This window comes from Sebastes umbrosus, unplaced genomic scaffold (genome assembly GCF_015220745.1).
Source record: "Sebastes umbrosus isolate fSebUmb1 unplaced genomic scaffold, fSebUmb1.pri scaffold_164_arrow_ctg1, whole genome shotgun sequence".
Classification (NCBI taxonomy): Eukaryota; Metazoa; Chordata; class Actinopteri; order Perciformes; family Sebastidae; genus Sebastes; species Sebastes umbrosus.
This window is the reverse complement of record NW_023618480.1, coordinates 36,054-52,063: the sequence shown is the minus strand read 5'-3', so window position 1 is coordinate 52,063 and position 16,010 is coordinate 36,054. Positions and strand designations below refer to the sequence as shown.

The window sequence follows — 16,010 nt, the reverse complement described above, 5'->3', positions numbered from 1 at the left end:
TAATGAGAAACTTTCTTAAAATATTGACGTAGTATCTCAAAATAGAGAGAATGAGATACTAAGTTGTTATTTTGATAAAGTTTCTCATGACTATGGTTGTATGATCTTGTTTTCCATCACAGTGGCAGAAATGGGCTTCCATATTATAACGACCTCAGGCTCAGTTTGCATCTTATTTTTTTCTTTTCCTGGCGGAAGTGGGCTTCCATACACAACAGCACAACACACAGTTTAAAAACTCCTAATAAACCTTTAATTTGAGCTGTTTGTACAATTGACAAATTACATTAAAATGTCTGTATCTTCTTAAATGTCTGTAGTATTGTACACCCCCCCCCCCCCTCTGGCTAGCAGGTTAGGGATACTGGTTACTCCAAACATACAAAGCAATGGAAATAAAGCTGCATATAATAGTACATATTACAGTTATATCAATGTACAGTGTTTACATAAAATACATCAGAGGAAAAGGATGCATGTAAAGGTGAAGCACGAGGCTGGAGAAGTGCCGTCACATCAAACCAACATTTACATTCAGCCTGGTTACAGTCAGCGTGGGCTGAGACGCTGCCAGTCGCACCGCTCGGCTGGAGACGTACAAAAATAGATTACAGTGATGCACTATCGACTGGCTGATTTCAGAAAGTGGTCACTTTATTTTCTCATCTTTACACATCCTGACAAGTTGTTTGGAAGCGGATGTAAGGTCGATCCTCAATGAAAGAAAAAGTTATGACACGTGTGTAACAGGTCTAGTGACATTAAAATAGTACATCACCACAGCTGATTTAAAAAAAATAATAATAATAAATAGAGAGAAGCATTTGGTTTAATATCAAAGGAAACTGCTACAAAATACCAAATCTGAAGATGTCAAACTCTACCAAAACTACATCTATGGCAGGCCTTCCTCACCCTTTCAACCATGAAACAAGTCTGAGATCCAGCACATTCTCCAGTGATGCAGCGCCAGTCTTTAAAAAAAGCACAAATTTAAGGCACGGTTGGGTCGCCTGCTGCAAACTGCTGCTGCAGGTTGTTGAACATTTGAAATGTGAATCATTTGTACAATTTTCACACTGCAAATACTGAATCCAACTCTCAATTCACTGCATTAAAAAAAATTAGATTACGTCTGGCAACGCCTGGATTTTAGTGTTTTCTGACCACACAGGTGCTGTAAAAACACACACAAGCAACCGGGATCCCTACAGTCAGTTCAGTCTCCTCACAGGGGGCTGGAATATTAAAAACATCCTCACAGTACTCCTCATGACAACAAAAGAGTGGTAGCATCATTACAAGAGAATGAAATGATCAGAGACCAGCAGCGACGGCGTCGGGTCGGATCACGGACGTCTGTGTGCTCCTCTGGTCCGACAACACACAACCACTTGGTTTGGAAACACAACGAGGGGACGCGCCAACAGTGAAAATGACCCGACTTCAAGGAGGTAAATAATAAACATAATCAAAACTCATAATAATTTGGGAATATATTGGATTATATCTGGAGAAGAAAGCCTCAGGTGACGGTTAAAGGTCCACTCCCTGACTCTGTTACTGCTGGATGCTGGAACACAATCACAGACGAAGGGAAAGGAAAGACCGAACACGGAGAACACACGGAGGCTGAGTCAGCATCGCCACGGATACCCTGCTCTACCAGCCGGACCGGTCTGTGTGTGTGTGTGTCGGTGCTGCTGCAGCCTCTCGCTCCAGGGAGCCTCTGGATACACATCTGGATACACATCTGTACTCTGCCGTGGGAAGTGAGCAGCAAGAAAAAACGTGAGCTTATGGTTTGCCTTTAATACGGAGGATGTAATAAAGCTTGTGCCACCATTCACATGTATTTACAGCACACCCTCTACAAGTCCGTTCATGCCTTCCCTCACTGACTAAATAATAAGAATCTGAATAATAATAATAATAATAATAATAATAATAATAATAATAATAATAATAACAACAACAACAGGGAGTACATCGAACATCTTCAACACCCACACCACCGTGTTGTACTGAAAGCTTACATAGAGCCATACTCTGATACATGCAGCCATTTCCATACAGCGCCCACATGAACTCCATCATGGCATCAGTTAGACTGTGGAAGAGAAGGAGGGAGGGTTGGAGTCTCTGCACACGTCTTAAATATTCCACAAGAACTTGGCTTCCTTGTTAAATCCATGACATTTTAATACAAAGATTATTGAAAACAAACACGGCACCGCTGAACAACGTCTGCTGCGATCCGCTGCTGAAAAACAAACGACAAAGAAAGAAAGAAAGAAAGAAAGAAAGAAAGAGAGCTCTCCCGAGACACACCCTGAAGTCTTCCCCGTTATAAAGCAGTGAAGGAGCAGCAGCAGACCGGTGCTGTCATGCTGGGAGGGCACAGAGGACGATGCTAAATCTAACGCGTACGCTGATCTCATGAGAAGCCTGAAGAGTTGGCCGATCCGCGGTGCTGCAGGCGGGCCGTAGTGTTCGTGGTGCTCGTGGTGTTCATGTGGAGGCTGGAGGCCTTCAGAGGCGTGCTGCAGCCCTGGGCCTGTGGGAAGCGCTGGTGGTAGCGGTCCAGACGCAGATACTTCACAGTCACCAGCTTACCTGTAGAACCAGAAGCAGCAGCCCGTCACTGACTGATCACTACAGACGAGGAGCTAACATCACATGTTCACAGCAACACTCATCCCAACAGATCAACCGCCGAGTCAACAGCTGCAGGCAGGAGAACAATCCCCAAACCCTCCACATACAGATATCTGCTCAGTGATGGTGACGGAGGAAGAGCACCTGGATGCTGGTTCTGCTATTGGGTCTTATTTGGTGTATTAAAGGGTTAGTTGAGATTCACCAAAGTCAAACAGTAACACCAACAGACTAACCGATGGAGGCAGCGGTAGACCAGCAGCTCCTGTTCTGAGAGGTACTATTACTGTTTTTATAATGGAGTCTGGTGTCTCTGAAGAGAGCATAGATAACAGCTTCAGTTCCCCGTCAGGTAGGGCTGTCTGACAGCGAGGTAAGGCTGTGAAAACATTCTAAATATAGCACACACATTAACTGATGTAGATTCTTTTAGGTGTCTAAAATCCGTCCACAGCAGGAGGTTGCTGGTTCTCCTGTCTGTTTCTCTAAACTCAGTCGGCCTTCACAAGTCACGGATGAATTATTCCAACTGGACTTTCTGGATCGTATAGCATCTTCTCACCTGTCTCCATAGCAACAGGCCCACATCAACAACATCAACAGTCCTAAACTCTCAGTGTTATTAAGAGTGTGACTCACCGTCAAACCAGGAGCCGTGAAGCGCCTTGAAGGCTCTCCCCGACTGCTCTGCAGAGAGACACTTGACGTAGACGCAGCCCTGTGGAGACAGGAGGAAGCACAGTGTGACATCACTGCAGCCAGCAGCATGGGGGAGGGAGGGGGTGACATCATCATCTCATGGGACAGACGGAGCATACCTCTCGTGAGTTCTTGTCGACGGCGATGTGGACGATACCGTCGTTGTCGTTGCACTTCTCCAGGATGGCCTCGTGGATGGCGAGATCCCAGTTCTCCCCGACCTCCCTGAGGAACCGGAGAGGAGCAGAACCAGCAGAACCAGCAGAGCGTCAGATAAACACTCAGAGAACAGACGCAGGCAGACAGAACATCCAACAAGAAGCAGAGACGGGTACTCACATGACCGGGTCGAACATGTTTCTGATCTTCAGACATGGAGTCAGGCTGTTGGGAGGAGAGTTCCTCCGGTCCAGAGGGAACGCTGGAGAGGACAGACGAAGAGGACAGATGAAGAGGACAGACGAAGAGGACAGACAGAAAGACAACCTCTCAGTGAGCTGATGATCAGGTCCAGTCAACATGTGTAACTGGTGGAATCACACTGACACTAACAGTTTCCGTGTGCGTTACCTTTTCCCTGCCAGACTTTGGAGGGCATCAAGGAGGTCTTGTCACAGCTGAGAGAAGGCTGGATCCACCTCCAGACCAGGAAGTCGCCTCCCCCGATCCTCTGAGTCTCTTTTCTGATCCTGGACTCGTTGGCTGAGAGGAAACTCATGGCCCGCTCCCAGATCTTCTTCATCTTCTTTCTGTAAAATATAACACAGCTAGTACCGACACATCTTCCTCACCTGACCCATCAGTAGGTGATCACAACAACCCTACCGAGCAGCATGAATGCTGACACAAATAGGAAAGCTATAGCACACAGACACTTGCTCTACCTCTCTGAACCCTCGTCAAGTGTTCTATCTGAACTCAGAAGCTGTGTCCGTGTTAGTACTGACCGGTCCTGAGGCTGAACCAGGGAGTCTCTGACGTGGGGGATGGGCAGGTAGGGCTGCAGGTCCTGGTTCTCTTGGCAGGCCTCGCTGTGGCTCCTCAACACATCTACACAACAACACCGTCAGGAAGGATGAAGGATTGAAGAGCAGAACATGCAGAGACAAACCCCCAGGACATACTGTATGATACACATACTTTAAATACATATACTGAGTATGTGGTTTCATGTCTCTATCTGTTAGTACTCCATGTTATTAATGCATGAGGAGTCGGACTCTCTCTGGTGAAACATCTATCTCCTGATCTCTGCTCCAGTCAGGTGAAGGTGTGTTGTTCCTTACCGATGATCCTCTCCACCATGTCGTACATCTGCCTGGTCTCCTCCTCCTCTCTCCTCCAGCGGTACTTCATGTAGCAGACCACACTCCACACACAGCCGACCACTGCACACACACACAGAGTTCACAGGTTCAAACACTGCTGAGGTTCAAACAACGTGGAGCTAAACAACAGTCACCACTGATGCTTCTCCTACTGGTGCTGCTGTTACCATAAAACATGTCTGTTTCTCCTTAAAACACCGCTGTGAAGGATTTCACCATCTTTGGTGACTCCTAGTGGTTTTACCAAAGAAAGACACCTGGTCTGGAGAATAGATCGATGGATTTATCATGCTCTAGATAACAGACAGATCAGTCACTTTATTGGTCCCATATTGTATCGTGAGCTGAGTGAATGGTCACACCCCTGCTGTCTAGCAGAACAGCAGCAGCTCCTCCAGCGCCGTGTCCATAAAGGATGTGTTCAGGCACATTATTGAGTGTAGGTCATTTTCACTCGTGCTGTACCGCTCTCCCAAAACACAAGCTGTTATGCGGCCTGTGTAACAGTTAGCCATTAGCCGTTATCCATTAGCCATGCAGCAGCGGGCTGCAGGGGAGGCAACGTGAATCAGTCCACGGAGGACGAATGCTGCTGACTTTACTGAGTCGCTGACGTTTTAATCTCGTGTTGCTGCAGCAGTTTTCACCTAGAACGTTCCCTTATCCTTACTTCCATTCTTATTCTCTCTTACAGTAGAAAATGAAACTTATAATAATTGCCAAAGGAAAACATGCTGTTGGTTCTCATCTCATGTTCTTTTAACAGTCGCTTCCACTCAGTCATCATTAGTGACACTAATCAATCACACCGATCAGCTGTGATCTAACTGTTGTTTATCTCACCAGCTGCAATGAGGAAGACTCTGCTGATGACGGTGAGGAAGGCTCGGCGGAAGCGGCAGGAGAAGGGCATCTTGGGATGTGTAGACTCCAGCCGAGAGATCTCAGACACGTCGGTCAGCGGATCGTCGGCTACCTGCCCAGACAGCCTGCGCACGCACACACGCACACACACACACACACACATGCAGAGTGAGTAGAGATGTCACATGCCAGGCTTGTGATCAGCATGAATATGTATAATATGAGGTATTTACCTTATCCCAACATCATGGCCCGTCCGGATGATCCACTCCAGAGAAGCAAGAATGAGGCCGTCAAAATCCTGATTCTGAGCCTGAACAGAAGAACAGAAGAGGTAAACTGATGCTGGTTCACTTTAGTCCAGGGGTCAGCAGCCTTTATTATCAAAAGAGACATTTTAGGCAAATAAACATCTGTCTGGAGCCGCAAGACATGTGATCATTGTGATGAAGGTAACACAGTTTATAGTCTCAGTATATAGTATATCAGTCTAATGCAGTGAGGGCCAAAGAGACAATGTACTACGGAGTATTAGGACCACATTGACGGGAAACAACATCTGAGATTTACACAATAAAGTCAGAATATTACGAGAATAAAGTCATAACTTTATTCTGCTGAAAACAGCTGAGACCGCGTCCCTCCCGTCACACAACGTCAAGTGTCGGACGTCTGTTTGTAGCTTCATGTCGCCAACTTCCTTTGAAAAGGACGTGTTGCTGTGTCGCTGGTAGTGTGAACGCAGCATTAGTAAAGCTTGTTTGACCTAGCAACAGTAACTAAGGGGGTCAAATTTAGCATCACTCTCATATCCTGCATTCAAAACATCTAAACCAAAGGAAACACACTCTGCTGTAGTCCTTCACAGTGACCCTTCAGGCTCCCAGGTCACCCTGTCTGACATGCACATATCAAGACTTTCAGCTCCTGTTTGTTGGGATGTAAACGTGTGGACGTACCCGTAGATACGCAGAGGCCTCGTCGATGGACATACTCCTGTTTGGATGCTGCTGGTCTCCACAGTCATGCTGGCCTGCAATCACAACATCAACCCATCAGTCACCCATCGATGAAGAAGAACTGCTGCTAACCGCTTCTACCAACACGATACGTCTTCACAGCCTGTTTCTCTACTGATCAGTACTCATGTTGACATGACAGGCACAGAGGGGCTGGGCTGTACGACCTGAAGGCCAGTCAGTCAGTCAGTCAGTCAGTCAGTCAGTCAGTCAGTCAGTCAGTCAGTCAGCAGCCACAGAGAGTAGATCAGAGAGGTTATAGCTACCTGCGACGTGGGCCAAGTGGTCATGTAGATTGAGCAGCAGGTTTAGGATCAGGTCCTTCTCTGTCTTGTTCTGCAGATAATAAATACATAGATTTGTTTATTAGTTCATGTGTAGACCTTTGTGACGGCACTCTGTGTGTCGGAAACATTGAAATAATAGCTGTAAACCTGACATCTTATTTTTCACAAGCTAGTTGATCCAAACACTGAAGAAATATTACGTTTATAATATTAAAGTATAGATTTAATTCGATATGTCTGACATGTTAAACAGGGATAATGTGATTCATGAAGCTGAGTGATGCGATCAGCTAGAAACACTCAGTCCACTGGTGGTGTACAGCGGTGTTACAGGTTAGATCTTCCATACAGAGTACAGACACCGGCTGCAGAGAGACCATCAGAGCTTCACTCTCACATACATTACTACGCTTCACATCTCATTCCAGGATAAATGTACACAACCCCCTTTCATGTGCTCACTACATGGAACAACAACTTTACAACACAATGCTGCTGTACACAGAACTAAAAGAGGAAAATATGTACTTACATAAGAGTCGTCAAACCCGCTGCCAAAAGGGTGGCTCTTAACTGCAACAGAGGAGAGAGACAGAAACATCACTAGAAGCCCACCGTACGACCATCACACATGTAAAGGCACAGGCTGGATTAGTAGGAGGAAAGCTTTGACAATAAGGCGGCATGTTTGGAGACGGTGGAATGTGAGCGTAGTTCAGACATCACTTAACACGTGAGTCAGTGTCTGTACATGAAACCTCACCACATCAGCTCAGCACCTGGAGCGCTGCCATCTCACTACGCTGACCAGAATCACAGGCACTACATTAATTCATGAGCATGGAGTAAGGAGAAGACTAAAACAGTTTTATACCGGACTGTTAATGTGAAATGTACTCCTCATTTTCCCTCCAAACCCCACCTATCTACATACATGACATTCACACATAATCTGTCTGTTTCTTCATCGTGTGAAGGATTAAATGAATTAAAGGTATTCTGTGGGTGTTTGTTTACATTCAGTGTTTCTCACCCTAACCCACCTGTGTCTCACCGAGGTCTAACAAACACCTTGAATACATTTCCTTCAGTTTAAAACACATTTTATAAACCTGCATTCATGTTTACATCCATCTCTTTTGCTGGCACATTGCTCAATTTTATGGTAGGGTACCGTAACCTGTGGATCAGTGGAACGGTGTGAAATCTGGTGAATCCTTCAGTGAAATTATTCGGAATTGTAAAAGATCAATTTTTCAACCTCAACCTGCCGTTTGGACTCTACGAAAGCTGGGATCAACGACCGGCTCTCTTCCTGGAGGCTTGATTTGCACTTGCAGACTTCCTGGGAACGCATCATTTGAAGCTGCAGTCGGTAACTTTGAGCAAATATGATACAAATTTTGTTTTTTTAAAACGGTCACTATATCCTGACAGTATCACATGAGACAGGTAAGAGAAAACAACCAATCAGAGCTGAGAATTCATCTAACGTAGCTGTCAATCACTGCTCCTGAGACTCTCTAACTCTGATCAAACAGTCAAACTAGGCAGCGCTGATCAATATGAATCAATATTCTGTTACGTTAATGCCTATTTCTCTCCTCAGATGTTCTCAGGATCTTCTTGTAGTGCACGGTTTAGCTGTAACATGAGAAGGGTGGCTCCGGCTGGTGGGCGGTACTTGGTATTTCCTCAACAGATCCAAGGCCTATGGAAAAGAGGCTGGGTCACGCGTAACCAACGCGTCATATCTTTGGGGGTATAACACATGCGCAGTAAAATCTGGTCTGGACTTACCGAAATTGAATCAATCGCAACGCACGACCGCAGCTTCAGTTATACTGCGCATGTTATACTCCAGAGCTCCAGACCCATGTCTGCCTGTGACCCAGCCTCCTTCTATAGGCCTTGAACTGATCTCAACATGCCGGGTCACAAACTTTCTCATTTTACAGCTAAACAGTGCTCTACAAGATGATTCTGAGAACATCTGAGGAGAGAAATAGACATTAACGTACAGAATATTGATCCATATCTGATCAGCGCTGCCTAGTTTGACCGTTTGATCAGAGTTCACGTCATTGACAGGTACGTTAGATGAACTCTTGGCTCTGATTGGCTGTCTTCCTTCGGGCGCTGTGGAATCTTGTAAAAGCCGTTAGGAGCACCGGAGGACACAGATTATCTGTCTCATTCTCTACTGTCAGGATATAGGGACCGTTTTACAGAAATAATGTTTTATCATATTTGCTGACTGCAGTCCAAGTGTGCAAGGAGGTCTGGACATCAGTCTTCATCCTAACATCAAAGAGGACGGATGTGTGTGTGTTTGGACCAGAACCGAGCCACTACCTGGAGAACACCTGCTAAAAACTAATCTGCTTGATCACAGTTGAGGCTCCACAGCAGGTCTGTTTACATGGAGCGCATCACTCTTTCAAACCATCACTGTAGAGGGGATGCAAAATAGCTGCAAGACCAGTAGACATACTTTGGGGATAAACCTGCTGGCGGGCCTCAGAGCGCCACCTAGTGGGCCGGGGAGGTACTGACTAATGGTTAGATTAACCTCTTCAAAATCCAATGGACAGTATTCTGTTATTCAGAGGTCGTAGCGGGCGGGTTTTAAAGCTAGAGGAAGGATACTGGAATGATATGAAACTATAAACACTCTGTCTGTCTGAATATACCTGTATTCACCTTCTGTCTGAATATACCTGTATTCACCTTCTGTCTGAATATACCTGTATTCACCTTCTGTCTGAATATACCTGTATTCACCTTCTGTCTGAATATACCTGTATTCACCTTCTGTCTGAATATACCTGTATTCACCCTCTGTCTGAATATACCTGTATTCACCCTCTGTCTGAATATACCTGTATTCACCCTCTGTCTGAATATACCTGTATTCACCTGTCTGAATATACCTGTATTCACCTGTCAGTCTGAATATACCTGTATTCACCTGTCTGAATATACCTGTATTCACCTTCTGTCTGAATATACCTGTATTCACCTGTCAGTCTGAATATACCTGTATTCACCCTCTGTCTGAATATACCTGTATTCACCTGTCAGTCTGAATATACCTGTATTCACCTGTCTGTCTGAATATACCTGTATTCACCCTCTGTCTGAATATACCTGTATTCACCCTCAGTCTGAATATACCTGTATTCACCTGTCAGTCTGAATATACCTGTATTCACCTGTCAGTCTGAATATACCTGTATTCACCTTCTGTCTGAATATACCTGTATTCACCCTCTGTCTGAATATACCTGTATTCACCCTCTGTCTGAATATACCTGTATTCACCCTCTGTTTGTCTGAATATACCTGTATTCACCCTCTGTTTGTCTGAATATACCTGTATTCACCTTCTGTCTGAATATACCTGTATTCACCCTCTGTCTGAATATACATGTATTCACCTGTCTGTCTGAAACGCTCCATTTTAGTGCATTGCAACGGAATTGCGTTGCTAGGCAACAGTTTGTGCCCATGTTTACTTCCTGTCAGCTGATGTTATTCACATACACTACAACAGGAAATAAACTGGGACACATTTAGACTGTTTATATTTAAAACCGTGTAACGGTCTAAATGTTGTATATTTGTGACATCACAAATGGACAGAAATCCTGACGGCTTGTTTCAAACGCTCAGTTTCTGAATACGGGCTGTGTGTGTTTCTGTATATTGAGTGTTTTGATAGTTTAACAGTATTTATATAAAGAACTTAAACCTGCTTTATAATATAAAAGACATGTAAATCTCACTTTTTACGATATGGGACCTTTAAAACAAAAGTGATGTTGGAGGCGACCCTGCATCAGTAGAAGCTCCACAGCGTGTGGTGAGGAGATATGACCCGGAATAGTTTGGACTCATGACCACAGTGATGGTTGCTTTATATATGTGGGTCAGAACACCTGACCCACATATATAAAGCCCAGTTTGTCATTTACTCTGGAAGGTGGTCCTCTGAATTATTTTAACAATCAGACTCCTTTACAGAAGGTTCAGAACCTCTGAAACATGTTGTCAGAACCTCTGAAACATGTTGTCAGAACCTCTGAGATAAACACTGAAACATGTTGTCAGAACCTCTGAAACATGTTGTCAGAACCTCTGAAACATGTTGTCAGAACCTCTGAAACATGATGTCAGAACCTCTGAAACATGTTGTCAGAACCTCTGAAACATGTTGTCAGAACCTCTGAGATAAACACTGAAACATGTTGTCAGAACCTCTGAAACATGTTGTCAGAACCTCTGAAACATGTTGTCAGAACATCTGAAACATGTTGTCAGAACCTCTGAGATAAACACTGAAACATGTTGTCAGAACCTCTGAAACATGTTGTCAGAACATCTGAAACATGTTGTCAGAACCTCTGAGATAAACACTGAAACATGATGTCAGAACCTCTGAAACATGTTGTCAGAACCTCTGAAACATGTTGTCAGAACCTCTGAGATAAACACTGAAACATGTTGTCAGAACCTGTGAAACATGTTGTCAGAACCTCTGGGATAAACACTGAAACATGTTGTCAGAACCTCTGAGATAAACACTGAAACATGTTGTCAGAACCTCTGAAACATGTTGTCAGAACCTCTGAGATAAACACTGAAACATGTTGTCAGAACCTCTGAAACATGTTGTCAGAACCTCTGAGATAAACACTGAAACATGATGTCAGAACCTCTGAAACATGTTGTCAGAACCTCTGAGATAAACACTGAAACATGTTGTCAGAACCTCAGATAAACACTGAAACATGATGTCAGAACCTCTGAAACATGTTGTCAGAACCTCTGAAACATGATGTCAGAACCTCTGAAACATGATGTCAGAACCTCTGAAACATGTTGTCAGAACCTCTGAAACATGTTGTCAGAACCTCTGGGATAAACACTGAAACATGTTGTCAGAACCTCTGAAACATGTTGTCAGAACCTCTGAAACATGTTGTCAGAACCTCTGGGATAAACACTGAAACATGTTGTCAGAACCTCAGATAAACACTGAAACATGATGTCAGAACCTCTGAAACATGATGTCAGAACCTCTGAAACATGTTGTCAGAACCTCTGAAACATGTTGTCAGAACCTCTGGGATAAACACTGAAACATGTTGTCAGAACCTCTGAAACATGTTGTCAGAACCTCTGAAACATGTTGTCAGAACCTCTGGGATAAACACTGAAACATGTTGTCAGAACCTCTGGAACATGTTGTCAGAACCTCTGGAACATGTTGTCAGAACCTCTGAAACATGTGGTCAGAACCTCTGAAACATGTTGTCAGAACCTCTGGAACATGTTGTCAGAACCTCTGAAACATGTGGTCAGAACCTCTGAAACATGTTGTCAGAACCTCTGAAACATGTTGTCAGAACCTCTGAGATAAACACTGAAACATGTGGTCAGAACCTCTGAAACATGTTGTCAGAACCTCTGGAACATGTGGTCAGAACTTCTGAAACATGTGGTCAGAACCTCTGAAACATGTGGTCAGAACTTCTGAAACATGTTGTCAGAACCTCTGGGATAAACACTGAAACATGTGGTCAGAACCTCTGGTGTAAACATTGGATCATGGTGTCAGAACCTCTGGTGTAAACATTGGATCATGGTGTCAGAACCTCTGGTGTAAACATTGGATCATGGTGTCAGAACCTCTGGTGTAAACATTGGATCATGGTGTCAGAACCTCTGGTGTAAACATTGGATCATGGTGTAGATACTCACTGGTTCCGTCCGCCTCCGCTGACCCGGTTCCCCTCATCCTGAGGTACATGAGGCCCAGCAGCAGGAAGAAGAGGCAGGCTGCTGTGAGCAGGAACATGGACAGGTAGTGAGCGCTGAAGCTGCCAGGTGAGCTCACCTCGTCCCGTTTGAACTGCTGCAGCAGCTCGTCCTCCGGTACCGGGACCGGTACCGACAGCTGCTGCTTCAGAACCGCCTGGCTGTAGGAGTGGTTGGAGTGGTTGGCCCGGTAGTTCTGGGACAGACTGCTGTAGGAGGAGAACCGCGGTCTGAGCCCGATGGCGAATCTGCTGGTACCGGTACCGGTGCTGGTACCGGTACCGGTACCGGTGCTGGTACCGGTCCGGGAGGCTCCGTCCTCGTCCTCTACGTGGTTGTTCCTGCCGGTACCGGACAGTCCTCCGTGGTTCTCCGAGAGGGACACGTAGATGGACTTCCTGGGGTAGTTCTGGTTCCGAGACCCTCCTGATGGTTCTGAGTCCAGTCTGCTCTTCATCCCCTCCTCCTCTTCCTCTCTCCTCCTCATCAGAACCGCCCGGCCCGCTCCGTGGCTCCGCCTGGACTCCAGCCGGTCCCCGGTACCGGTACCGACCCGGTCCTCCTCCTCTGAGTCAGAGTAGTCCCCGGTCCGCTTCCCGGTTCCGGTTCTGGTGGTACAGTGAGTCGAACCGCAGCCGTTCAGAGAGCGAGAGTTCTTCTCCGGTTCTGGTTCCGGTTCGGCCTCATCGTCATCATCATCATCATCATCATCACCATAGTCCTCCTCTGGGCTGGTTCTGGTTCTGGTTCTGACCCGGACCCCCCAGCCCAGCGACCCGCCTCTAGAGCCAGAACCAGAACCAGAACCCGGAGTAGAGCTGTTGCTGTTGGTCCCGGTACCGGGCCGGGTTCTGGTCTGCTGGGTCTGGTTCTGCTGGTTCTGGTTCTGGTTCTGGTGGTTGAGGCCTGCTCTCCTCTTCAGCGGAGCTTCAGCGTCTGACTCGTCGGAGCTGAAGCCGAGGACGGAGCACTTCCGGCCGGGTCTCCTGCTGGAGGAGAGCTGCGTGACGTCACGGCCGCTGGAGCCTCCGCTAGCAGCGTTAGCAGAGTTAGCTCCTCCGCTAGCTCCTCCGGTAGCCGCGTTAGCAGCGTTAGCTCCGCGGTTAGCTCCTCCGCTAGCCCCGCGGTTAGCCCCGCGGTTAGCTCCGGCTCCTCCTCCGGCTCCTCCGGTTCCTCCGGTAAACGCGCCGCTGCGGGCCTTGGAGAGCCGGTAGCCGCTCCGCTGCTGGTCGTCGCGGAGCTTCTTGAGCTTCTTGAGGTAGACCGGCCGCGTGCTGTCGGTCAGCGGGCCCGGCGGAGTGAAGCCGCAGCGCTGCAGCTCTCTGAACAGATCCTCATCCGCTAGCGCCGCCGCCATCTTCACTGCTCTCTCTCCGGGAGATGGATGGTACAGGACGTGACGTCGGACGAGGAGGCGACGGGCTGCGTTCAACACCGGCAACACTTTATACAACACTTTATACTAAACTGTTAACAAATCATCATTTATCAACACTTTATACTAAACTGTTAATAAATCATCATTTATCAACACTTTATAATATAATACTGTTAATAAATCATCATTTATCAACACTTTATAATATAATACTGTTAATAAATCATCATTTATCAACACTTTATACTAAACTGTTAACAAATCATCATTTATCAACACTTTATAATATAATACTGTTAATAAATCATCATTTATCAACACTTTATAATATAATACTGTTAATAAATCATCATTTATCAACACTTTATAATATAATACTGTTAATAAATCATCATTTATCAACACTTTATAATATAATACTGTTAATAAATCATCATTTATCAACACTTTATAATATAATACTGTTAATAAATCATCATTTATCAACACTTTATAATATAATACTGTTAACAAATCATCATTTATCAACACTTTATAATATAATACTGTTAATAAATCATCATTTATCAACACTTTATACTAAACTGTTAACAAATCATCATTTATCAACACTTTATAATATAATACTGTTAACAAATCATCATTTATCAACACTTTATAATATAATACTGTTAATAAATCATCATTTATCAACACTTTATACTAAACTGTTAACAAATCATCATTTATCAACACTTTATAATATAATACTGTTAATAAATCATCATTTATCAACACTTTATAATATAATACTGTTAACAAATCATCATTTATCAACACTTTATAATATAATACTGTTAATAAATCATCATTTATCAACACTTTATAATATAATACTGTTAATAAATCATCATTTATCAACACTTTATATTATAATACTGTTAACAAATCATCATTTATCAACACTTTATAACATAATACTGTTAACAAATCATCATTTATCAACACTTTATAATATAATACTGTTAATAAATCATCATTTATCAACACTTTATAATATAATACTGTTAACAAATCATCATTTATCAACACTTTATACTAAACTGTTAATAAATCATCATTTATCAACACTTTATAACATAATACTGTTAATAAATCATCATTTATCAACACTTTATACTAAACTGTTAATAAATCATCATTTATCAACACTTTATACTAAACTGTTAATAAATCATCATTTATCAACACTTTATAATATAATACTGTTAATAAATCATCATTTATCAACACTTTATACTAAACTGTTAACAAATCATCATTTATCAACACTTTATAATATAATACTGTTAATAAATCATCATTTATCAACACTTTATAATATAATACTGTTAACAAATCATCATTTATCAACACTTTATAATATAATACTGTTAATAAATCATCATTTATCAACACTTTATAATATAATACTGTTAATAAATCATCATTTATCAACACTTTATAATATAATACTGTTAATAAATCATCATTTATCAACACTTTATACTAAACTGTTAACAAATCATCATTTATCAACACTTTATAACATAATACTGTTAACAAATCATCATTTATCAACACTTTATAATATAATACTGTTAATAAATCATCATTTATCAACACTTTATAATATAATACTGTTAACAAATCATCATTTATCAACACTTTATACTAAACTGTTAATAAATCATCATTTATCAACACTTTATAACATAATACTGTTAATAAATCATCATTTATCAACACTTTATACTAAACTGTTAATAAATCATCATTTATCAACACTTTATACTAAACTGTTAATAAATCATCATTTATCAACACTTTATAATATAATACTGTTAATAAATCATCATTTATCAACACTTTATACTAAACTGTTAACAAATCATCATTTATCAACACTTTATAATATAATACTGTTAATAAATCA

At 43.2% G+C, this 16,010-nt stretch overlaps 1 protein-coding gene across 3 annotated transcripts; it reads right to left on the bottom strand.

Moving 5' to 3' along the window:
- Nucleotides 1-230: 230 nt before the first annotated feature.
- Nucleotides 231-14,101, bottom strand: lemd3 (LEM domain containing 3). Of its 3 annotated transcripts, none has more exons than XM_037763137.1 (14): nt 13,757-14,101; nt 12,622-13,723; nt 7,388-7,428; nt 6,835-6,904; nt 6,509-6,582; nt 5,783-5,862; nt 5,529-5,674; nt 4,644-4,745; nt 4,305-4,407; nt 3,928-4,106; nt 3,697-3,778; nt 3,477-3,582; nt 3,298-3,376; nt 2,438-2,616 (listed from the first exon to the last, which is right to left on the bottom strand). In XM_037763137.1, exons 1-14 carry the CDS (start codon nt 14,033-14,035, stop codon nt 2,438-2,440), a joined length of 2,622 nt encoding a protein of 873 aa, XP_037619065.1. In that variant the 5' UTR covers nt 14,036-14,101. The 3 variants fall into 3 exon arrangements, with proteins under 3 accessions (XP_037619064.1, XP_037619065.1, XP_037619066.1); XM_037763138.1 differs by having other exon boundaries at nt 13,775-14,101; XM_037763136.1 differs by having other exon boundaries at nt 231-2,616; nt 12,622-14,101.
- Between the last annotated feature and the right edge of the window lie 1,909 nt (nt 14,102-16,010).

Excerpts from the sequence above, each read along its gene's own strand:
- lemd3 (XM_037763136.1), bottom strand. The coding sequence starts at position 14,035 with ATGGCGGCGGCGCTAGCGGATGAGGATCTGTTCAGAGAGCTGCAGCGC. Across the intron at positions 6,905-7,387 it reads GCGGGTTTGACGACTCTTAT|AACAAGACAGAGAAGGACCT; the intron begins GTAAGTACATAT and ends TATTATCTGCAG. Across the intron at positions 5,675-5,782 it reads GGCCATGATGTTGGGATAAG|GCTGTCTGGGCAGGTAGCCG; the intron begins GTAAATACCTCA and ends GTGCGTGCGCAG.